Source organism: Sus scrofa, chromosome 13 (genome assembly GCF_000003025.6).
Source record: "Sus scrofa isolate TJ Tabasco breed Duroc chromosome 13, Sscrofa11.1, whole genome shotgun sequence".
Classification (NCBI taxonomy): domain Eukaryota; kingdom Metazoa; phylum Chordata; class Mammalia; order Artiodactyla; family Suidae; genus Sus; species Sus scrofa.
This window is the reverse complement of record NC_010455.5, coordinates 199713228-199737180: the sequence shown is the minus strand read 5'-3', so window position 1 is coordinate 199737180 and position 23953 is coordinate 199713228. Positions and strand designations below refer to the sequence as shown.

General features: G+C 45.1%; 1 protein-coding gene and 1 pseudogene across 1 annotated transcript; both read right to left on the bottom strand.

Moving 5' to 3' along the window:
• Window positions 1613-12961, bottom strand: LOC110256280 (annotated as a pseudogene).
• Window positions 17646-23440, bottom strand: LOC110256483 (carbonyl reductase [NADPH] 1-like). Its single transcript, XM_021070961.1, has 3 exons — window positions 22781-23440; window positions 21589-21696; window positions 17646-18668 (listed from the first exon to the last, which is right to left on the bottom strand). The coding sequence occupies exons 1-3, from the start codon at window positions 23121-23123 to the stop codon at window positions 18196-18198; spliced, it is 924 nt and encodes a 307-aa protein (XP_020926620.1). The 5' UTR covers window positions 23124-23440; the 3' UTR covers window positions 17646-18195.

The window sequence follows — 23953 nt, the reverse complement described above, 5'->3', positions numbered from 1 at the left end:
CTTCACCGCATCAGGGTCTCATGCTACATCCGTCTCAGTGAGGACAATTTGCCCTGAGCACCGCCTGCACCGGTCGCTCATGTTGGTGAAGCCAAGGCACTTGTTGGCACCTGTCACCAGTGCCGTGTGAGTGCTGGATGATGTGGCTGGGTTCAGGTCTTGCTGGGCCCTTTCCTGGATAGTGGCTCAGGCTGGGGGCCCCAGGTAATGGGCTGGCTGAGACGTGGACTCTGTCAGATGAGAGAACCCCAGATGTACCATATCTTAGGATCCAATGCTCTGATTCCTAAAGACTCAGCCCTTCTCCTGCCCTCTTTCCAAGGAGGGGCCAAATGTTCTAGAATATTCCCAAAGGCTTCTTAGTGGATCTACCTCTTCCTTGGTGCTGCAACCTGCGCCATTCTTGGACACAACCGTCCTTGGATCCATCCTCTGAGATGAACAGTGCTTTCCTAGTGGACAAGAAAAACTGGTTAGTCAAGAACCACCAGGGGCTACGGATTCCTGGCAGACAAACAACAACAGCAATACAAGAATAACAACTCATTGGGAGGCCTCCAAAAGGAGAAAAGGGAGTGCAGATCAATTGGCTTGGGCTGGGCCCATCATCCCTTGAATAGGCTTTGCTACTTTTTCCTATGATGCAGTGAAATTACTCAGGGTACCTGTTTCTGGGGACACAGTCTTCTGAGGATATAGCTTCCCCTGCTCTCCTAATAGAAACTCAGGACAGAGACTAGAGACAGTAGGGTTGTGATGAGGCTTTCAGAGTGGGCAGGTGCCTGGCTCTGAGGGATTCAGTGCCCCCGCAAGGGAGGGGGATTTGTGAAGCTCTTAGGTGCTAAGCAAATGATTGGAATGTTTTCTTTGAAGGGGACCCATCCCTAGTTTTGCTGGAAGAGCTTAGTTTTTGATTTTTTTCCTAGTAACAGTTAATAGGTGGGTTATCTAGTTATGTGTATTCTTCAGAATTTTAGATGAAATGATCTTTTGATTCAGTGTCCATTTCCAAGTTAGCAGTTGAAATGCTAAGGTGCCGATCTAGACACCGATGATCTTCTGTGGTGAGTTTGGGAGGATATTAACAGCATAGTTGAAGGACAACATTTGTAAAATAAAGTGACTTCAAATAAGGGCTCTCCCTTGCCTTCAGAGGCTGTCACTTTTCAGGTCCGCAAGCTTGAAAATCATACATGGAAAGTAACGAAGAAATAACCATGACAGTAGAGATGCTGGGAACTGTAAAGCTGAAAGATTTCCTGTCTGATCCGATCCATGATGGCCCTTGTCCCAAGTTATTCTGTCATTTCTCTTGACTTACATTATGCACTCAGATTTCTGAGTGGGTTCAGGATATGAATAGTGTGCACACATGGAACTTTATAAAGAAGGGTTTATTCATCTATTGATTTTTATTCATCATTTGGAATCCATTCCATTTTACCTCCCTTGGGGTCACTGAGGAAATCATGACAGGTATCACAAAATTCACATCTATCACCACGTGTGGACTTAATAGAGATACTTTGATTTTTGGGTGCTTTTTTTTTTTTTGCATAGGGATTCCTTTGATACAGTAATTGGTGTTTTGGTTAAATCAGGACACGTAACATCAATTGATCTATGGGAAGCTCTGAGGGAGAACACCCCATTCTACAACTATTTTTGTCAGAAACAAACTGACCATGAAGCCCCTCAGCATCCGAGGGCAAAAGGGCCAAGTACATGGGAGTCTCTGCTCCTTATTCTGGGCTCTTGGGGGCTTTGGGTCCAGCCATGTCAGTTCTCACCCACACTGGGCAGCAAGCATTCAGGAGGATCTTGTCCCCTCCTCTCTGCTCACTCAGTTTCCTGGCATAGATCTTGGACAGCAGGGTGACCCTGATTTTTGTCACTCCATAGATCAAATCACACCAGCCCTCCCTCCTGTGTATCCCATTCTTGGTGTATTCCACAAACTTGTTCATGAGCTCTACCAGCTCCTCCTCTGTGATGGTCTCACTCTTGAACTTCTGCTGCAATTTGGGGCTGCAGTCATGAAGAACTCTGACACTCTTATAGCTGGAAACAGTCACCACTCTGCCTAAAGTACAACACAAATTGTTACATAGAGATGTGAGTGCCCAAAGAATGAATATCAAATTTGCTGGGATGTTGGATCCAAAATTTCCATTTGAGAATCTGTGACCAGTTTGTTAGAAATTGAATTAAGACTGCCTCTATTAGAGAAGGACATGAAACTGCCTTGGAACCTGTTCTAGCCATCATTTCCAGGATGATGTCAGAGAAAGAAATGCCCTAGTGTGCAGGGCAGCATCTGGATTTCCATATGAAAGTTAATTGGTGTATGGAAGAAAATGCTCAGAAAATAAGAGGAGTCCTCACTGCACTCAGGATAGTGGCCTCCTTTGGGACCAGCTGAGGGTCTATGGTCCCTTGGTCAGTGCTCTAGAATAGGTCTCTGTTGACCAGCAAAGAGCCTGTGAGTTTATGACTGAGAGTTCCCAGGTGATCAGGCAGCATCAGGTTTGGAAGGTTCAGATGGAGGAAGGAAAAAATCAATCAGCTCAGGGGCTGAATTTTGTAAAGTTTTCTCTAGGTTTAGGATTTTCTTAGCTCAGGAATATTGACTCAAGTTCTGGTTGTAAGATGACAGACAAGGTCAGTGTAAACTGACTATTTAAGAGATTCCCTCTAGTGGGATTAAGGTGGTGGCATAGTAGGAATGGGGCTCACCTTCTCTCATAAAAACAACAGAATTACAACCAAATCCTTAACAACCTTCAACCATATGGACTGGAAACTTTGCAAAAGATATCCTACTCCAGAAGAGGCCACATTAAAGAAGTAGAAAGGGAGATTATGTGATACAAGCAACCCCATACAGACCAGGTGAGAAGCCTACAGTCTAGAAAATAACTGTATCACAGAGACTCACACACAGGAGTGAGAGTTCTGAGCCCCACATCAGGTCCGCATGCCTGGGGATTTTGGATTGGGAGAAAGAGCCCCCAGAGCATCTGGCATTAAAGGCCAGTGGGGCTTGTGTGCAGCAACTACACAGGACTGGGGGAAACAGAGACCCCATTCTTGAAGGGCACACATGGGCTTTCATCTGCACTGGATCCCAGTGAAGGGTGGAGACTCTGTGGAAGTCTGGGGCAGACCTGACTGCAGTTCTTGGAGGATCTCCTGGGAAAACAGGGGGTGATTGTGGCTTGTTGTGGGGGAAGGACATTGAAGGCAAGGGTCTCGGAAGTATTCATCGGTGTGTGTTCCTCTAGAGGTGGCCATTTTGGGAGAATCTGTCTCCACCCATCAGTGCTGAGAAGCCCCAGGCCAAACAATAATCCAGGTGGGATCACAGCCTCACCTATCAGTAAACAGGCTGCCTATAGAGCCCCCAGGCACACAGCTGCCTCTAATCTCATCCAGAGACAAAGTCCCACCCACCAGAGGGATAGGAATCAGCCCCACCTACCAGTGGGCAGGCACCAGTCCCTCCCATCAGGAAGCCTACAGCAAGCCCCTGTACCAACTTCAGCCATGAGGGGGGCAGACATCAGAAGTAAGAGAGGCTACAACTCTATTATCTGTAAAAAGATCACCACACCAAAAATCTATAAAAATGAAAAGACAGAAAACTATAACTCTGGTGAGGGAGAAAGAAAAAAAAAAAAAACCCAGAAAATCAGCTAAGTGGTCAGGAGATCCTCAGCCTCCAGGAAAAAGACTTTAGACTGTTGATGTTGAAGATGATGCAAGACATTGGAAATAAACTGGAGGCAAAGACTGATAATTTACAGCAAACATTGAGCAAAGAAATACAAGATTTAAAAATTAAGCAAGCAAAGATGCAAAATACAATAACTGAAATAAAAAAATCATTAGAAGCAGCTAACAGCAGAATACAGGAGGCAGAAGGGTGAATAAGTGAGGTGGAGGACAGACTAGTGGAAATCACTGAAGTGGAACAGAAAAGAGAAAAAAGATTGAAAAGAAATGAAGACAGTCTAAGAGAACTCTGGGAGAATGTTAAACACACCAACATCCATATTATATGTGTGGCAGAAGGAGAAGAGAGAGAGAAAGGGGACAGAAAAAATATTTGAAGAGATAATAGCTGAAAACATCCCTAATATGGAAAATGAACTGCTCATTCAAATCCAGGAAGTGCAGTGAGTACCATATAAAATAAACCCATGGAGGAACACCCTGAGACACATATTAATCAAACTAACCAAAATTAAAGACAAAGAGAAAATACTGAAAGCAGCTAGGAAAAAGAAACAAATAACATACAAGGGAACCCTGGTAAGATTATTGGCAGATCTTTCAGCAGAAACTCTGCAGGCCAGAAGAGAGTGGCATGATATGCTTAATGTGATGAAAGGAAAAAACCTCCAACCATGATTACTTTACCCAGCAAGGCTCTCATTCAGGTTTGAAGGAGAAATCAAAAGCTTCACAGATAAGCAAAAGCTAAGAGAATTTAGCAACACTAAACCAGCCTTACAACAAATACTAAAGGAACTTCTCTAGGCAGAAAAGAAAAGACAGCACCAGGAAACAAAAATTCCACAAATGACAAGGCTCACCAGGAAAGGTATCTATACAGTAAAGATATGAAATCATCCATGCACAATTATGCCACCAAAATCAGAAATCATGAGAAGAGGTGGGTACAAATGCAGGACACTGGAGATGTACTTGCAATTAAGAGAACAACAACTTAAAACAATCTCATATCTATATAGACTCTTACATCAAAACCTCAGAATAACTGCAAACCAAAAAATCTACAATTGATACACACACAATTAAAAAAATCAACTTAAATACAACACTAAAGATTGTCATCAAACCAGAAGAGGAGAGAACAAGAGAAGAAGGGGAAAAAAAGGGCAAGAAAAACAAATCCAAAACAGTTAATAAAATAGCAATAAGAACATACATATCAACAATTACCTTAAATGTGAATGGACTAAACACCCCAACCAAAAGACATACACTGGCTGAATGGATACAAAAACAAAACCCATATATATGCTGTCTAAAAGAGACCCACTTCACTTCTAGGGACACATAAAAATTGAAAGTGAGAGGATGGATGAAAACATTCCATGCAAATGGGACTCAAAAGAAAGCTGGAGTAGCAATACTCATGCTGACAAAATAGACTGTAAAATAAAGAATATTATAAGATACAGAAGGACATTACATAATGATCAAAGGATCAATCCAAGAAGAAGATATAGCAGTTGTAAATATATATGCACCCAACATAGGATCACCTCAATATATAACACAACTGTAAACAACCTTAAAAAGAGAAATTGACAATAAGACAATCATAGCAGGGGACTTTAACACCCCACTTACAGCAATGGATAGATCATCCAGATGGAAAATGAACAAGGAAACACAGGCCCTAAATGAAGGCATTAGACAAGATGGATGTAATAGATATTTATAGGACATTCCATCCAAAAGCAACAGAATACACATTCTTCTCAAGTGCCCATGGAACATTCTCTAGGATTGATCACATTCTAGGCCACAAGTCAAGCCTCAGTAACTTTAAGAAAATTGAAATCATATCAAGCATCTTTTCCAAACACTACTTTATATGACTGGAAATCAATAACAAGAAAAAAAAATCTGCAAAAAACACAAACACTTGGAGACTAAACAACATGCTACTAAACAACCAATTGATAACTAAAGAAATCAAAGAGGAAATTAAAAAAATACCTCAAAACAAATGACAACAAAGATATGACACTCCAAAACCTATGGGATGCATCAAAAGCAGTTCTAAGAGGGAAGTTTATGGCAGTACAAGCCTACCTCAGGACACAAGAAAAAGCTCAAATAAACAACCTAACTTTACATCTAAAGCAGTGAGAGAGAGAGAACAGACAAGATATAAAGTTAGTAGAAGGAAAGAAATCATAAAGATCAGAGCAGAAATCAATGAAATATAAATGAAGAAAGCCATAGAAAAGATCAATGAAACTAAAATTTCGTTCTTTGAAAAGATCAACAAAATTGATAAACCCTAGCCAGACTCATCAAAAAGGAGAGAGGACCCAAATCGATAAAATTATAAAGGAAAAAGAAGTAACAACAAACATCACAGAAATACAAAGGATCATAAGGGAATACTATATGAAACTACATGCCAATAAAACAGAAAACCTAGAAGAAATGGATGAATTCTTAGAAGAGTACAATCTTCCAAGACTAAACCAAGATGAAATAGAAAAGATGAATGGACCCATCATGAGAACTGAAATTGAAACCATGATTTAAAAACTTCCAACCAACAAAAGTCCGGGACCAGATGGCTTCACAGGTGAATTCTATCAAACACTTAGAGAAGAGTTAACACCTGTCCTTCTGAAACTATTTCAAAAAAAAATTGCAGAGGAAGGGATACTCCCAAACTCATTCTATGAGGCCACCATCACCCTGATACCAAAACCAGACAAAGACTCCACAAAAAAAGAAAACTACAGGCCGATTTCACTGATGAACACTGATGTAAAAATCCTCAACAAAATACTAGCAAACCGCATCCAACAATACATTAAAAGGATTGTACACCATGATCAAGTGGGATTTATCCCAGGGATGCAAGGGTTCTTCACTATCCACAAATCAATTAGTGTGATACACCACATTTACAAACTGAAGAATAAAAACCATATGATCCTCTCAATAGACGCAGAAAAAGCCTTTGACAAAATCCAACACCCATTTCTGATAAAAACCCTTCAGAAAGGGGGCATAGAGGGAACCTACCTCAACATAATAAAAGCCATATACGAACAAACCCAGAGCTACCATCATTCTCAATGGTGAAAAGCTGAAAGAACTCCCACTGAGATCAGGAACAAGACAAGGATGTCTGCTCTCACCACTACTCTTCAACATGGTTCTGGAAGTCCTAGCCATGGCAATATCAGAGAAGTAAAAGAAATAAAAGGAATCCAAATTGGAAAGGAAGAAGTAAAACTATCACTATTTGTAGATGACATGATACTATACCTAGAGAATCCTAAATTGCTACCAGAAAACTGTTAGAGCTCATCCATGAATTTGGCAATGTCACAGGATACAAAATTAATGCACAGAAATCAGCTGCATTTCTATACACTAACAACGAAAGATCAGAAAGAGAAATTAGTGAAACAATCTCATTTACCATTTCATCAAAAAGAATAAAATACCTAGGAGTAAACCTACCTAAAGAGACAAAAGACCTGTACTCTGAAAACTATAAGACACGGATGAAAGAAATCAAAGATGACACAAATAGATGGAAAGACATACCATGCTCTTGGATTGGAAGAGTCAATATTATCAAAATGACTATACCATCCAAGGCAATCTACAGATTCAATTCAATCCCTATCAAATCACCAAGGACGTTTTCCACAGAATGTGAACAAAATATTTTAAAGTGTGTTTGGAAGCACAAAAGACCCAGAATTGCCAAAGACACCCTGAGAAGGAAAAATGGAGCTGGAGAAATCAGGCTCCTGGACTTCAGACTATACTACAAAGCAGCTGTCATCAAAACCATGTGGTACTGGCACAAAGATAGAAATATAGATCAATGGAACAGGATAGAAAGCCTAGAATTAAATCCACGCACCTACAGCCAACTCATCTATGACAAAGGAGGCAAGAATAGACAATGGAGAAAGGACAGCCCCTTGAATAAGTGGTGCTGGGAAAACTGGACAGCCACATGGAAAAGAATGAAATTAGGACACTCCCTAACACCATACACAAAAAGAAACTCGCAATGGATGAAAGACCTAGATATAAGGCCAGACACTATAAAACTCTTAGAGGAAACCAGAGGCCAAACACTCTCTGACATAAACCACAGCAACATCTTCTCAGATCCACCTCTTTGAGTAATGACAGTAAAAACAAAAATAAACAAATGGGACTTAATTAAACTTAAAAGTTTCTTCACAGCAAAGGAAACCCTAAACAAAACAAAAAGACAACCCAGAGAATGGGAGAAAATCTTTGCAAATGAATCAATGGACAAGCAATTAATCTCCAAAATTTATAAATACCTCCTACAGCTCCATACCAAAAAAAGAAATAACCCCTTCAAAAAATGGCCAGAAGATCTAAACAGACAATTCTCCAAAGAAGACATATGGATGGCCAAAGAACACATGAACAGATGTTCAACATCAGTCATTATTAGAGAAATGCAAATCAAAATCTCTTATGAGGTACCACCTTACACCAGCCAGAAGTGCCATCATCCAAAAATCTACAAACATAAGTGTTGGCGAGGATGTGGAGAAAAAGAAACACTTTTACACTGTTAGTAGGATTGTAAATTGGTGCAATCACTGTGGAAAACCATATGGAGATTCCTCAGAACACTCAAAATAGAACTACCCTTTGATCCAGCAATCCCTCTCCTGGGCATCTATCCAGAGAAAACCACGACTCACAAAGACACATGTACTCCGATGTTCATCGCAGCACCATTTACAATAGCCAAGACATGGAAACAACCTAAATGTCCATCGACAGAGGAGTGGATCAAGAAGAGGTGGTACATATACACAATGGAATGTTACTCAGCCCTTAAAAGGAATGAAATACTGGCATTTTTAGCAACATGGATGGTCCTAGAAATTATCATGCTAAGTGAAATCAGACAGTGGGACACCAACATCGTATGCTATCACTTACATGTGGAATCTAAAAAAAGGACATACTGAACTTCTTTGCAGAACAGATACTGACTCACAGACTTTGAAATACTTATGTTTTCCAAATGAGACCAGATGTGGGATGGGGGATGAGCTGGGGGTTTTGAAAAAAGAAATTTCAGAGTATGTACATTTCCCCCTCCATCCTGCCACGCCTGGCTTCTTTTGGTCCACATAGTATTTTTGAGATTTAGTTTTATGGTTGCATGCCAATAGTTTATTTTTTTTTATTGCTGAGTAGTATTCTTTTGCATGAATATGCCACATCTTGTTGATCCATCATTCTATGTTAGGATCTTTGGGATGTTTTCCACTTTTGGGTGTTACAAATAAAGCTTATTTGAATACTTTTGTACCAAAAAAAAAATATGCCAACTAAGCATGTCACTCTGAGAGTCAAAGGGACCTTAAGAGGGAATGAGAGTAGGACATTTTCATTTCCATCAGAAGAACTATTTCCCAGGTGGGGAGGTTTTGATATTGTTGATGGATTGTACTCAGGTGTGGTTATTTGTCATGGCTCTTTGGGTCCATGAGGGGAGTAGAAATGGTTGCCGTTTTAAGGCAGGGATGGGATTTTTGTTAATAAGACTAGCATCTTCTCAGGCACAAAGATAGAGAGTGTTTCATCTGCAAGCACGTCAGAAAGAGGGGAGATGGGTAGGAGACAGACTTGAGGCCACGTCCTGACACAAAGCTGGGAAGTGGGGCTGCAGGTGGGAGCCCTAAGAAGTTACATTGTGTCCTGCTGAGATGAGATGCTGTCTCTGGACCTGGCTTTTCCGCCCTGGTGGGAGAACCCTGGTCTAAGGCATCAAGGAAGATACTGATGTTGAGGGTCAAGTGTCCTGGGAGACTGAGTGACAGTCTCTTCTGGTTGTCACGCCGATGGAAAATGAGTGTTGATGACGAAAATTGGGGGGAGTTGAGCAGCAGCAACTTTCCATGTTGTAAATCGATTTAACGAGGAGGCCATTTGATTGAGTGGCTTTAGTCCCCTGGTGGGTTATGGTAGCAGTCCAGAATCTGAGCCTGTAAGTGCCTCATGGTGACATAATGAAACCTAAGGCCCACCAGGCACAAATAGCCACCAGGTGCCAGATGCTCCAGACATTCCATAATCTCCTTGCTTTCTTTCAGTGTTCTCTCCACAATCATGTCTTCCTTACTCCCTGTGGGCAGAAACAGCCTCACCACTTCCAGATTGGTGCTTTTTGATTCAAATAGTAGATTTTTTTCCTTAAAAAAGCTTTAAAATTTTGGAGTTCCCGTCGTGGCGCAGTGGTTAACGAATCTGACTAGGAACCATGAAGTTGTGGGTTCGGTCCCTGCCCTTGCTCAGTGGGTTAACGATCCGGCGTTGCCATGAGCTGTGGTGTAGGTTGCAGACGCGGCTTGGATTCTGCGTTGCTGTGGCTCTGGTGTAGGCTGGAGACTACAGCTCCGATGGGACCCCTAGCCTGGGAACCTCCATATGCCGCGGGAGCGGCCCAAGAAATAGCAAAAAGACCAAAAAAAAAAAAAAAGCTTTAAAATTTTATATGCCTTGTTTTATTGCTTAACATATACTGAACAGTTGAACAAAGGGTTGTATGCCAATAAAGGCACAGAACAAAAGCGGTTGATTAAAAGGAGAATACAATTAGTACCAACACATGAAAATGTAAGTGGTGGCTTGATAAGTAAGATCATCTGCCCTTCCAAAACTACCCTTCCCCCAAGCCAGCTCCTCTAAATACCAGGCCTATTTCTGATAATATTGCTTTATTCACTAAATAAGTTCTGTACTAAATTTAGTTGCTCCGCGATCCTTTGGACATAAGAGAGCCTTAGGAAAGCACCAGGGGCTGCTCTCTGTAAGGAAGGGCCTAAGCTTGTCCAACGATTGTTCAGCCCTTCGCCAGAGAACCTGGGCGGACGTGCGAAACCCTTAGCACATCCTGCCTGAGAAGACTGGCCTTGCTCACTTGGTGTCTAGGGTCAGGTTCCATAATCTGTGTTAGCAGGTGACTCTGCTGTGGCCTTGGGCTACCTGGTATGAGCTGGACCTTGGGAGGGTCTGGAGAGTCAGGTCAGCCAAGAGGGCAGTGGGCCATGCCTATGTGACCCACCAGCACCAAGGCCACTGAACACCAAGGCCAGGGTGAGCTCCCAGGTGGGCAATGTTCCACATGTGCGGTCTCCTATTGTTTCAGGGAGAAACACGTGCTTCCTCCAAGATGTGCTGGGTGAGGACATGTGGCAGCTCCATCCTGGTCTTTGCTGGACCTGTGCCATGAGGCCTTGATCCCTGCTGACCTGAGCCAGTCTCCACTTCCTAATTCACTGGCATTTGTACTTAACAGCTTGTTGGTGAGTTCTGTTTCTTTCTAGTGAATTCTTGACATTGTGGGTGGTCTAGGGACCCCCTGAACTTGTCAGGACCAAGAAGTGTACATTTAGCTCAGCTTCTACCAACCAATAAATAAATATATAATGTATCCTGTCGGTAGGAGACAAAAGCAAAACCCAGGTGAAGAGATGTAGAAAAAGCTTTAGGGAGAATGACGATTTGATGGTATGGTAGCTACCCAAACCTGAGTCAGCAAAAGCCAACCAGCAAAGTGAAACAGCGAACCAGATCACTGTGAGAGTGGGAGGTGGGGAGAGAAGGTCTGGAGCTGACTCCTAAGTAAACTCCACGTGTGAGTGGCACAGAGGAAGGTAAATGCCTTTCGTAGGAGCATTGTGACTGAAATAGAAGAGATGAAACAGCCAGAGGAATGAAGAGCAGCTGGACCTTGATAGTGTAAAGAGACCTATGGCCCCAGGACACCTGCCCAGGTGGAGACACAGCCTCGAGGCCAGTGACGCTGAGCAGGAGAGGGAGCTGGGCCTGCAGAGAAGGCCAGAGGCAGGCAAGGCTCAGATCTTGCGAGGAACACTAGAGCTTGGGATCCAATCAGACTCACCTTGAGGTTTTATTAGAGGCAGAAGCTCTGTGCACACATCTCGGGTTCCCAAGAAGTTGGTTTTCATAGTCAGTTCTGCCTGAATATGAAACAGTGTGGGATCCTCCACTTTTAGGGCAGAAAGAGAAAGGAGCTAATTAATAGTAGCCTTATGTAAAAATGCACATATCGATAGTTTCTGTACCCTGTATTCTGATGCATATTAAGTAATGTCTGGGGCTAGTTAACAGCGTTGTGCCAGTGAGTGTTCAGAAAGTGAACATGCTGTTACGGTTTTGTGAGATGGTACCATTGTGGGAGAATAAGCGAAGGGAGCATGTATGGGATCTATGTGTCTCCTTCTTTGCAGTATTTTGTTTATTTCAAAGGAAGTTAATAATTAAGGAAACATATATATATATATATATTTTTTTTTTTTTGCTTTTTAGGGCCGTACATTTGGCATATGGAGGTTCTCAGGCTAGGGGTGGACTTGGAGCTACAGCTGCTGACCTACAGCACAGCCACAGCAACGCAGGATCTGAGCCATGTCTGTGACCTACACCAGAGCTCATGGCAACACCAGATCCTTCACCCACTGAACGAAGCCAGGGACAGAAGCCACAACTTCATGGTTCCTAGTTGGATTTGTTTCTGCTCTGCCATGATGGAAACACCCAAGGGAACATAACTTAAAAACAAAACAAAACAAAAAAAACCAAATAAACACCCAAAGCTCCACAGTTCAGAGTGATCCTGTGAAAACCTGGACTCAGTTCCTACCAATCTGATCAAAAGTATTGGAGGGGCGTTATGGCTGGGAAATTTTGTCAGTCTGGAGGAATTCTGCTCCTTGTGGACATCAGTCCATCCCCCTCTCCAGGGAACAGGTTCGAGGTCCCACGGTGGACATTCAGGCAGTAGCCCCGACCCAGCCAGGCTGGCCCCCCTCAGAAGGCTGTATCCTTTGAGCTCACATCCACTTACACTGGAAGGCGATGGCCACGTTGTTGACCAGCATGTCGAGCCCGCCATACTCCCTGTGCAGGAAGTCACACAGGGCACGGATGCTCTGCAGGTCTATGATGTCCAGCTGGTGGAAGCGCGGGTCAGGCCCTTGGCTGGCAGTTGCTTCACGGCTGCCTGGCCTCGTGCCACGTCCCTTGCTGTGAGCACCACGTCCCCGGCGAACTGCCGGCACAGGTCCCGCACAATAGCAAAGCCAATAGGCTTGTTTGCCCCCGTCACCAGAGCCAGTAGAGTGTGGGAAGACATGGCTGGTGTGGTGTTTGTGGGGCTCTGGTGTGGAGAGCGGAGGGTGGTGTGAGTCTCGGGCAGGAGGTGCAGGTTTTCAACAAGCAGGAATTAGTAACAGAGAGGCCAGTTAGACAGGAGCTGGGATAGCGTGTCTGGCAGCAGGGCTATAACTCCTAGGGGACTAATCCCTGCCTTCTTCCCTCCCTCCAAGGAGGGCCAAATGTTGGAGTAGGGTCCTAATAACTGAGTCCTGAGTCCACCCCCTCCTTGGTTCTGCCGCCAGAGCCAAACCTGCAAAGCACTGTCTTTCGATCTTACCTCTGAGTTGCACACGGATTGGAAGGGTGGAGATGGGTGGGTGAAGGGTCAGTAGGGGGCTAGGGATTCCTGGTGGTTGACCAGAAAAAATTTGGTGGGCAGATCTCCAAAAGGAGGAAAGGGAGTGAAGATTCATTATCTTGGGCTGGGGCCATCACTCCCTCGAGAATGGCAGGGATTGCTTTTCTTTAATGCAAAGATTGAAAACATTACTAAGGATGCTTGCTTCTGAGGAGAGAGTTTCTGGAGCTTCCTTAGGAGGAATTCAGGACTGTGAATGAGAGAAAGTGGTCCAGTGATGCGACTTTGTGTGGGCAGGGTACGCACTCTGTGGGATTCCCAGTGTTGCCCCAGGAGTGGGGGTGTTTGTGAAGCTCCTCCTGTGCCAAGCCCCTGATGAGAATGTTTATTTAATGTTTTCCTAAATCTTCGGGTTGCTGGAAGTGCCTACCTTTTGGCTTGGTTTATTTCAGGTTAATACGTGATATATTTAATTACATGTTATTTTTGTGGACTTGGATATGGAGTGCTTCTGTGAATGGAGGGGATGTGGTGAACAATTCCTGGGGCCCCGGGGAGGCGAGGCTTGGTGTTGGGCAGGAAAAAGCTTCATTTTGCTGCCCCAGGTGGTGTTGGCACCCTCGTACAGGGCCTTGTGACAGAGGGCACTTGGCACGTCCCCTGAGTTTTGAACACTGTCACTTATATCCTGACACGGATCTTCCCAGCAATCCTATAACTGTGACCCCCACTTTACAATTGAGGGGATCCAGTAGACGTGGCATTTGACCAAGATCAGGCAGGAAGGTGGCACAGCCAGGACCCTTTGGTTCCAGATGCTTAAATAGCAGTTTGAGGGAATTCTACTCACCCGAATGTCCTCTACACTAGATTCAACCCGTATGAACAAGTGAGCTGCTTTAGCATTTCAGAGTCTGCACGAGTGGACGTGTATAAAGAAGTTTACTCATTAGCGATGTTGCAGGCTTCCTGAGCCTTTGGTCTTGTACAAACAACACACCCTCCCTGCATAGACTGGACCACAATCTCTCCTATCCACCAACACACCTGCACACTCCCTCTTCCCTGCCGGCTCTGATTCTCTTAGGTCCGCATCTTTCATAAAAGTGCCCCCTCCTTCAACTACACAGTTGCTCTTGTCCCATTGAATTTGGGGTTTAAAGACACCAGAGCAAATATCCTCCCTCTGTGATGCTGCCCGTGTTACACTGCTGGCTGCTGAGCTAAAGCCCACGGTCTCAATGTCACCATGCTCCTCGGTTTATGAACCCTCTCTGGCGACTTTCCTGCTGCAAAGGCAGATCTGAGTAGCTGCAGCAGAGCCCACTTGGACCCACAAAGCTCAGTGGATTTCCTGTCTGACCGGATCCATAACGGGGGTTGTCCCAAGTTATGCTCGCGCTTCTCTTGACCTACCTTTGGGTCTCTTCCATGTCTGAGCCTTTTTAGCATAGGAACAGTCGGCACACGTGGACCTTTATGAAGAGCCATTTATTCATCTCTTTTTTTTTTTTTTTTTTTTTTTTTTTTTTTTTTTTTTTTTTTTTTTTTTTTTTGTTCTATTTCTTGGCCGCTCCCGCATATGGAGTTCCCAGCTAGGGTCCATCGGAGCTGTAGCCACCGGCCTACGCCAGAGCCACAGCAACGCGGATCCGAGCCGCGTCTGCAACCTACACCACAGCTCACAGCAACGCTGGATCGTCACCCACTGAGCAAGGGCAGGGACCGAACCCGCAACCTCATGGTTCCTAGTCGGATTCGTTAACCACTGCGCCACGACAGGAACTCCTATTCATCTCTTGATTGGTTTACATTATTTGTCATCTACTCCATGTTTCCCTTCCTTGGGGTCAGAGAAGTAATGACATAAGCCTGCACAGAATGAGCAGCCCTCTCCGAGTGGGGACTCAGTGGAGACATTTTGGTTCTCTATTTTCTTTTTCATTTTTGCATAGGGCTGTTTTTGACAGTGTATGTACCCTTTTGGGGAAATCAGGACACAAATTATTCATTGACCCAGGGGTAGCTCTCAGGGGGAACACCCCATTCTACAACTTTTTTGTCAGAAACAAACTGACCATGAGGCCCCTCAACATCTGAGAGCAAAAGGTCCAGGTATACAGCGGTCTCTGCTCCTTCTTCTGGGCTCTTGGGGGTTTTGGGTCCCCCCATGTCAGTTTGCACCCACCTTGTGCAGCAGGCATTCAGGAGGATCTTGTCCCCTGCTCTCTGCTCACTCAGTTTCCTGGCATAGATCCTGGACAGCACAGTGACCCCAATTTTCATCACTCCATAGATCAGATCTCCCCAGCCCTCCTTCTTGTGTACCCTGTTTTTTGTGTCTTACACATTCAAATCTGGAACAAGACAAGGATGCCCACTCTCACCACTTTTATTCAACTTAGTATTTCGGAAGCTGGAGACACAGCCATTAGACAAACAGAAGCAATAAAGAGTATGTAAATGGGAAGAGAAGAGGTGAAATTGTCACTGTGTGCAGATGACACGATACTATACAGAGAAAACCCTAAGGGCTTAACCCCAAAACTACTCAAACTGATCAAAAAAAATCAGCAAAGTAATAGGATACAGGATTAACATTCAGAAATCAGTCGCATGTCTGTAGACTCCCAGTGAAATTCTAGAAAAGGAATGCAAAAATACAATACCTTTTCAAGTTGCACCCCCCAAAATCAAATACCCGGGAATTGACCTGACCAAGGAGGTGAGAGACTTATATGCTGAGAAGTATAAAACATTAGTGAGGGAAATTAAAGAGGATGCAAAGAAAGGGAAAGACCTTCCACGCTCCTGGGTCGGACACATTAACCTTGTAAAAATGGCCATGCTACCCAAAGCAGCCTACAGATTCCATGCAATCCCCATCACGCTCCCCATGACATTTTTCACTGAAGTGGAACAAAGAATCCAAAAATTTATGGGGAACCATGAGAGACCCAGAATTGCCAAAGCAATCCCGAGGAACAAAAACCAAGCAGGAGGCATAACTCTCCCAGACTTCAGGCAGTATTGCAAAGCTACAGTAAGCAAGAGAGTGTGGTCCTGGTTCCAAAACAGACATACAGACCAATGGAACAGAATAGAGAATCCAGAAATGAGCCCAGACAACTATGGTCAATTCATCGTCAACAAAAGAGGCAAGAATATGGACAGGAAAGAGACAGTGGTGCTGGGAAAACTGGACAGTTGCACATAAATCCATGCAACTGGAACACACTCTCACACCATGCACAAAAAGTAAATTCAAAATGGGGGCTTAACGACTTAAACGTAAGACAAGACACCATAAAACTCCATGAAGAGAACATAGGCAAGATACTCTCTGCTGTCAACCGTACAAAATTTTCTTAGGTCAGTCTCCCACGGCAACAGAAATAAAGGCAAAAATAAACCAATGGGACTAATCAAACTGACAATCTTTGGCACAGCAGAGGATACCATGAAAAACCCCAAAAGACACCTTGCAGAATGGCAGAAAATAGTTTCCAACGATGCAACTGACAGGGCTTCATCACTAAAAGATACAATCACCTTAAAAAACTCAACAGCAGAAAGCAAACCAACCAACCAACAAACAACCCAACGACCCAAATGAAAATTGGGGAAAAGACCTGAATATACCTTTTTCCAAATAAGACATGTGGATGGCCAAGAAGCACATGAAAAACATGCTCAGCATCTCTAATTATTAGGGAAATGCAAATCAAAACTACTATGAGGTACCACCGTGCGCCTGTCAGAATGCCCATCATTATCAAGTCAAGCATTATAAATGCTGGAGAGGGTGTGGAGAAAAGGGTACCCCCTACACTGTTGGTGAGAATGTAAATTTGTACACCTATATGGAAACCAGTATGGGGGTACCTCAGAAAACTAAATGGAGAAGTACCATATGACCCAGCAATCCTACTCTTGGGCATACATCTGGAGAAAACTTTCCTTGAAAAATACACCGGCACCCGTGTGTTCACTGGAGCACTACTCACAATAGCCCCGACGTGGAGACAACCTAAATGTCCATCGACAGATGAATGGATTAAGAAGATGTGATCGATCTGTGTGTGTGTGTGTGTGTGTGTGTATGCCATGGAATACTCACCCGTGAAAAAGAACAGAAGAATGCCATTTGCAGCCACATGGATGGAACTAGAGACTCTCATACTAAGTGAGGTAAACCAGAGAGAGAAAGACAAATACCATACGGTATCACTTATATGTGGATCTAATATACCGCACAAATGAAACTTTCCATAGGAAAGAAACTCATGGACTTGGAGAACACACTGTGCTTGCCAACGATGACGGGGAGGGGGAGGGGGAGGGAGTGGGATGGACTGGGAATGTGGAGTTAATAGGTGTGAACTATTGCCTTTTCCCTCTGTGATGCTGCCAAGTCATCCTTGTGGCTGCTGAGCTAAAGCCCACGGTCTCTATGTCACCATGCTCCTTGATTTATGGCCCCTCTCTGGTGACTTTCCTGCTCAAAGGCAGATCTGAGTAGCTGCAACAGAGCCCACTTGGTCCCTCAAAGCTCAATGGATTTCCTGTCTGACTGGATCCATAATGGCGGTTGTCCCAATTATCCCGCCACTTCTCTTGAACTACATTTTGGTCTCTTCGATGTCTGCGCATTTTTAGCATAGGAACAGTCGGCACATATGGACCTTTATGAAGAGCCATTTATTCATCTTTTGGTGTTTCACTTTATTTGACATCCATTCTTTTTTTCCCTTCCTTGGGATCAGAAGTAATGACATAAGCCTTCACAGAATGAGCAGTCCTCTCCAAGTGGGGACTTAATAGAGATATTTTGATTCTTTATTTTCTTTTTCATTTTTGCATAGGGCTATTTTTGACAGTATAAGTCTCTTTTGGGGAAATCAGGACACAAATTATGCAGTGACCCATGGGAAGCACTGTGGGAGAACACCCCACTCTACAACTTTTTTCTCACATACAAACTGACCGTGAGGCTCCTCAGCATCCGAGGGCAAAAGGGCCAGGTACACGGGGGTCTCTGCTCCTTCCTCTGGGCTCTTGGGGGCTTTGGGTCCCCCCATATCAGTTCTCACCCACCCTGGGCAGCAGGCATTCAGGAGGATCTTGTCCCCTGCTCTCTGCTCACTCAGTTTCCTGGCATAGATCCTGGACAACACAGAGACCCCAATTTTTGTCACTCCGTAGGTCGAATCACTCCATCCCTCCTTCCTGTGCACCCCGTTCTTTGTGTCTTCCACAAACTTGTTCATGAGCCCCACCAGCTCCTCCTCTGTGATGGTCTCACTCTTGAACTTCTGCTGCAATTCAGGGCTGCACTCGTTAAGGGCTCTGACACCCTCAGTGCTAGACACATTCACCACTCTGCCTACAATAGAACACAGATTGTTACCTAGAGAAGTGAACACCAGAATGACAAATACCCAGTTTCCTAGGATGCTGGACTCAAAATGTCCAACTCAGAATCAGTGTGCAGTCTGATGGTAGATGAAGTAAGGCTGCCTCTATGAGAGAAGGACATAAACTGACTTGGAGCTTGTTCTGTTGTCATGTCCAGGATGATGTCAGGGAAAGAAATGCCCTAGTGGGGAGGGCAGTGCCCAGATTCCCATAAGAAAGGGAAACTGGTGTATGGAGGAAAATGCTCAGAAAATAAGAGGAGTCCTCGCTGCACTCAGGAGAGTGGCCTCCTTTGGGGCCACCTGAGGGTCTATGGTCACTTGGCCAGTGCTCTAGGACAGGTGTGTCTTGACCTGCCAAGGGCCTGTGGGTTTATGAATGGCAGTTCCTAGGGGATCAGACAGCATTCATCTTGGGAGGCTCAGTCAGAATAAGCTAAAAGCATTCATTTCAGGGTCTGAATTTCATGCATTTTTTTCTGGGTTTGAGTTTTTCTCAGCTCACGAGTAATGCCTCCAGTCCTGGCTATTGGAGGACAGAGAGGGGCAGTGGAATCTGATTATTTCGGAGATGCCCAGTGAGCATGCCACTGAGAGATTCAAAGGGACCTTAAGAGGGAATGAGAGTAGGACATGATAGGGGCCATCAGAAGCAGGTCTTCCTGGGTGAGGAGGTGCAGATACTATGGAGGGACTGTCCTCAGGTGTGGTTCCTTGCAGTGTCTTTTTGGGTGCAGGAGGGGAGTGGAAATGGGTGCAGCCCCAAGGTAGGAGTTGGCTCATTGTTCCTAAGACTCTAGCATCTTCTGAGACTCCAAGGCCCCTGAATGTTTCCTCTGCCAGCCAGTCAGAAGGAGGGGAGATGTGTAGGAGACAGACTTGTTGAGGCCATGTCTGGACACAGAGCTGGGAATTTGGGCTGGAGGTGGCAGGCCTAGGAAGTTATATTGTGCCCTGCTGAGATGAGATGCTGTTTCTGGACCTGGCTTTTCCACCCTGGTGGGAGAACCCCTGTCTAAGGCGTCAAGGCAGGTACTGATGTTGAGGGTCAAGTGTCCTGGGAGACTGAGTGACAGTCTCCTCTGGTTGTCACACTGATGGAAAATGGGTAGTTGATGAAAATCGGGGGGAGCTGAGGAGCAGCAGCTTCCCATGTTGTAAATTGATTTAACAAGGTGGCCATTTGTTTGAGTGGCTTTAGTCCCCTGGTGGGTTATGGTAGCAGTCCAGAGTATGAGCCTGTAAATGTCTCAAGGTGACACATTTGAAACCTTAGGACCACCATTGACAAAGAGCCACCAAGTTTCTGAAGCTGCACACAGTCCATAACCTCCTTACTTTCTTTCAGTTTTCTCTCCATAATCATGTGTCCCTCTCTACCTGTGGGCAGAAGCATCCTCGCCACTTCTGGTTTGGTGATTTCAGATTCAAATAGTAGATATTTTTTTTTCCAAAAAATCTTTAAAATTTTATATGCCTTGGTTTATTGCTCAATATGTACCAAATAGTTGAAGAAACAGTTGTATGCTAATAAAGGCACAAATAGCAGTTGATTAAGGGGAGAATCCAATGAGCAGAAACACATGAAATGGAAGTAGTGGCTTTATAGGATGGATTATCTGCACCTTTAAAACTACCCCGCCCCCAGGCGGGCTCCTGCACGTGTTAGGTATAATTGTGATATTGTTGGTCTATTTGTTGAATAAAGTTTGTACTAAATGTGGTTGCCTGATGATCCTTTGGATGCAAGACTTCCTTAGGAAAGTTCCATGGGGTGCCCTCTCTAAGGAAAGGCCTAAGCTTGGCCACAGGAAACCTCAGCCCTTGGCCAGGGAAATGGGGAAGAAATGTTCAACCCTTAGCACGTCCTGCCTGGGAAGACTGGCCTTGCTCATTTGGTGCCTAGGGTCAGGCTCCATAATGTATGTTAGCAGGTGAGTATGCTGGGGCCTTGGGCTACCTGGTATGAGCTGGACCTCAGGAGGGTCTGGAGAGTCAGGTCAGCCAAGAGGGCAGTGGGCCATGCCTAGGTGACCCACCAGCAGCAAGGCCACTGGACCCTGATGCCTGGGTGAACTCCCAGGTGGGCAGTTCTCCACAAGTGCTCTCTCCTATTGTTTCAGGGAGAAACTCGTGCTTTCCCCAGGATCTGCTGGGAGAGGACATGTGGCAACTCCATCCTGGTCTTTCTTGACCCTGTGCCATGAGACCTTGACCACTGCTGACCTGAGCTAATCTCTATTTCCTAATTCACTCTCATGTGTGTTTAACAGACTTTTGCTGAGTTCTGTGTACTTTTAGTAAATTATTGACCCTGAGGGTGGTATGGGATGTCCTGAATTTGCCAAGACGCCAAAGTGTGCATTTCACGTAGCATCTTTTAAGCAATATATGTATAATATATTCTATCAGGTGGAGTCAAAAGAAAACGTGAAATGAAGAGATGAAGGGAAAGCCTTAGGGGGCATAATGAATTGATGGTAGTCTGGGCTCCCGAAACCCGAATCAGAAAAAGCCAACAAGCAACGACGAAAGGTGAATCAGTTCACTGTGAGCGGGAAGGAGGGGTGAGAAGATCTGGGTGGAGTCCTAAGGGAAGCCCAGCTGTGACGGGCATGGAGCAAGTTAAAGGGCTCTCAGAGGAGACCTTTGTGTTAAGGTGGGAAGAGAAGAAAGGGCCAGATGTGCAAAGAGCAGCTGGACCGAGGCAAGACTCAGTTGGACTGTGTAGAAGGACCTGTGGCCTCAGGCACCTGGAAAGGTGGGGACACAGCCTTGCTGCCAGTGAAGTGGAAGAGGAGAGGGAGCTGGGACCGCAGAGGAGGCCAGAGGCAGGCAGAGCCCAGATCTTGCCTGAAACCCCTTATCTTGGGCTCCATTCAGACTCACCTTTGGGTCTTATTAGCGGCAGAAGCTCGGTGCACACATCTCGGGTTCCCACGAAGTTGGTTTTCATAATCATTTCTGCCCGAATATGAGACAGTGTGGGGTCGTCACCTTTTAGGGCAGAAAGAGAAGAGTATTAATAATTTCTTGTCTCTTGTATATCTGTAGAAAGTTCAAGTTTTTTGTCTAATGTATTCATTTTCTTCTTCTTTTTCGTTTTTTCCATTTCTTTAGGGCTGCACCCGAGGCATATGGATTTCCCAGGTTAGGGGTTGAATTGGAGCTGTAGCTGCCATTCTACCTCACAGCCCAAGCTAGGCAGGATCTGATTCGTGACAGAGACCTACACCACGTCTCATGGCAAAGCTGGATCCTTCATCTACTGAGAGAAGTCACGGAGTGAAACCATGTCTCCATGCCACGTTTTTGGGTTCACTGCATTTGAGTCAAGAAGGGAAGTCCTGTGCAATGTATTCTGATGAATATGAATGTCTGGGATGACTTCACAGCATTGTGCCAGTGAGCATTTCAGGGCTTGATCATGCTGTAGAGTTCTATAAGTTGATACCATCAGGGGAGGCTAAGTGAAGGGAGGAAATATGGGATCTCTGTGTCCCATTCTTTTCCACATTTTGTTAATGTCAATATAAGTTAAAAATTCACTAACCTGGGGGAGTTCCTGTCATGGTGCAGTGGAAACAAATCCGACTAGGAACCATGAGGTTGTGGGTTTGATCCCTGGCCTTACTCAGTGGGTTAAGGATCTGACATTGCCATGAGCTGTGGTGGAGGTCACAAATGCAGCTTGGCTCTGGCATTGCTATGGCTCTGGCATAGGCTGGAAGCAATAGCTCTGATTAGACCCCTAGCCTGGGAACTTCCATATGCCACGGTTGTGGCCCTAGAAAGACAAAAGACAAAAAAAAAAAATTCACTGAACTGCTCCAAAGTACAAAGAGAGTGATATTGTGAAAATCTGGACTCAGTCCTAAACCATCTGACCAAAGGTGTGGCAGGGGCCCTCTGGCTGGAAAGGCTTGTCAGTCTGGAAAGACCTATTCCCTGGGGCCACCAGTCCATCCTACTCTCTGGGGTGCAGACTCTAGATCTCACAGAGATGTTCAAACAACAGCCTCAACATGGCCATGTTGGCAACCCTCACAAGGCTATATCCTTTGAACTCCCATCCACTTACTTTTGGTGATGATGGCCGCATTGTTGACCAGCACGTCCAGTCCCCCATACTCCTTGCACAGGAAGTCACGCAGGACCCGGATGCTCTGCAGGTCATCGATGTCCAGCTGGTGGAAGCGTGGGCTCAGGCCCTCTGCCTCCAGCTGCTTCACCGCCGCCTGACCACGAGCTACGTCCCTGGCTGTGAGTACCACATCCCCCGAGAACTGCCGACACAGCTCCCGCACGATGGCAAGGCCAATACCCTTGTTTGAGCCAGTCACCAGGGCCACATGAGTGTGGGAGGACATGGCCGGTGTAGTGTGTCCGAGCCTCTGGTGTGGAGAGTGGAGGGTAGTGTGCATCTAGGACAGGAGGTGGGGCAATACAAGGGGCTGGACCTGACTACCAAGGAGCTAGTAACACCAGAGCTGGGATCCAGTGTGTCTGGCTGCCAGGAGTGTGACTCCTAGGGAACTAAGCCCTGCCTTCTTGCCTCTGTCCAAGGACTGGCCAAATGGTGCACGATGTTCCCAATGACCAACTCCTGACTCCACTCTGTCCTTGGTGGTGCATCCAGAGCCAAATCAGCCTATGGCAGTCTTTTACTTTAACGTCAGATGCCCAGAGTTCTGCTGGGTGGAGATGCGTTGGTGAAGGTCCAGTGGGGGCTAGGGATTCCTGACCGTTGACCAAAATGTACTCAGGAAGGACATCTTCCAAAGGAGAAAAAGGAGTCTGGATTAATTGTCTTTGATTGGCAATGATTGCTTTTTCTTTAATGAAAAAAAAATTACTAAGGGAGATGGCTCATGAGGAACAGAGTTCCTGGAGCTTTCTTAAAGGGAATTAATGTCAGTGAACGAGAGAAAATGGTCCTATGTTCAACTATCCTTTGGGCCGTGTAATAGGCTCTGTGGGATTCCCAGTGTTGCCAAAGGTGTGTGTGTGTGGGGGTTTGTGGTACTCTCTATGCCAAGCCAGTGGTTGGGATACTTATTGCATGCAGAAATAATTCTTTGGGTTCCTGAAAGTGCCACATTTTGGCTTGGTTTTTGTTATGTTAACTTAATAAGCGGAATAATGAAGTATATGTTATTTTTTGGAAGTTGACATGGAGTGCTTCTGTGAATAGAGGGAACACGATGGACAATCCTTGGGACCCTGGGGAGGCCAGGATTGGTGTTGGGCGGGA

Excerpts from the sequence above, each read along its gene's own strand:
- LOC110256483 (XM_021070961.1), bottom strand. The coding sequence starts at position 23,123 with ATGCACACTACCCTCCACTCTCCACACCAGAGGCTCGGACACACTACA. Across the intron at positions 21,697-22,780 it reads TGCGGCCATCATCACCAAAA|GTGACGACCCCACACTGTCT; the intron begins GTAAGTGGATGG and ends CTGCCCTAAAAG. Across the intron at positions 18,669-21,588 it reads GCCGCTAATAAGACCCAAAG|GCAGAGTGGTGAATGTGTCT; the intron begins GTGAGTCTGAAT and ends GTTCTATTGTAG.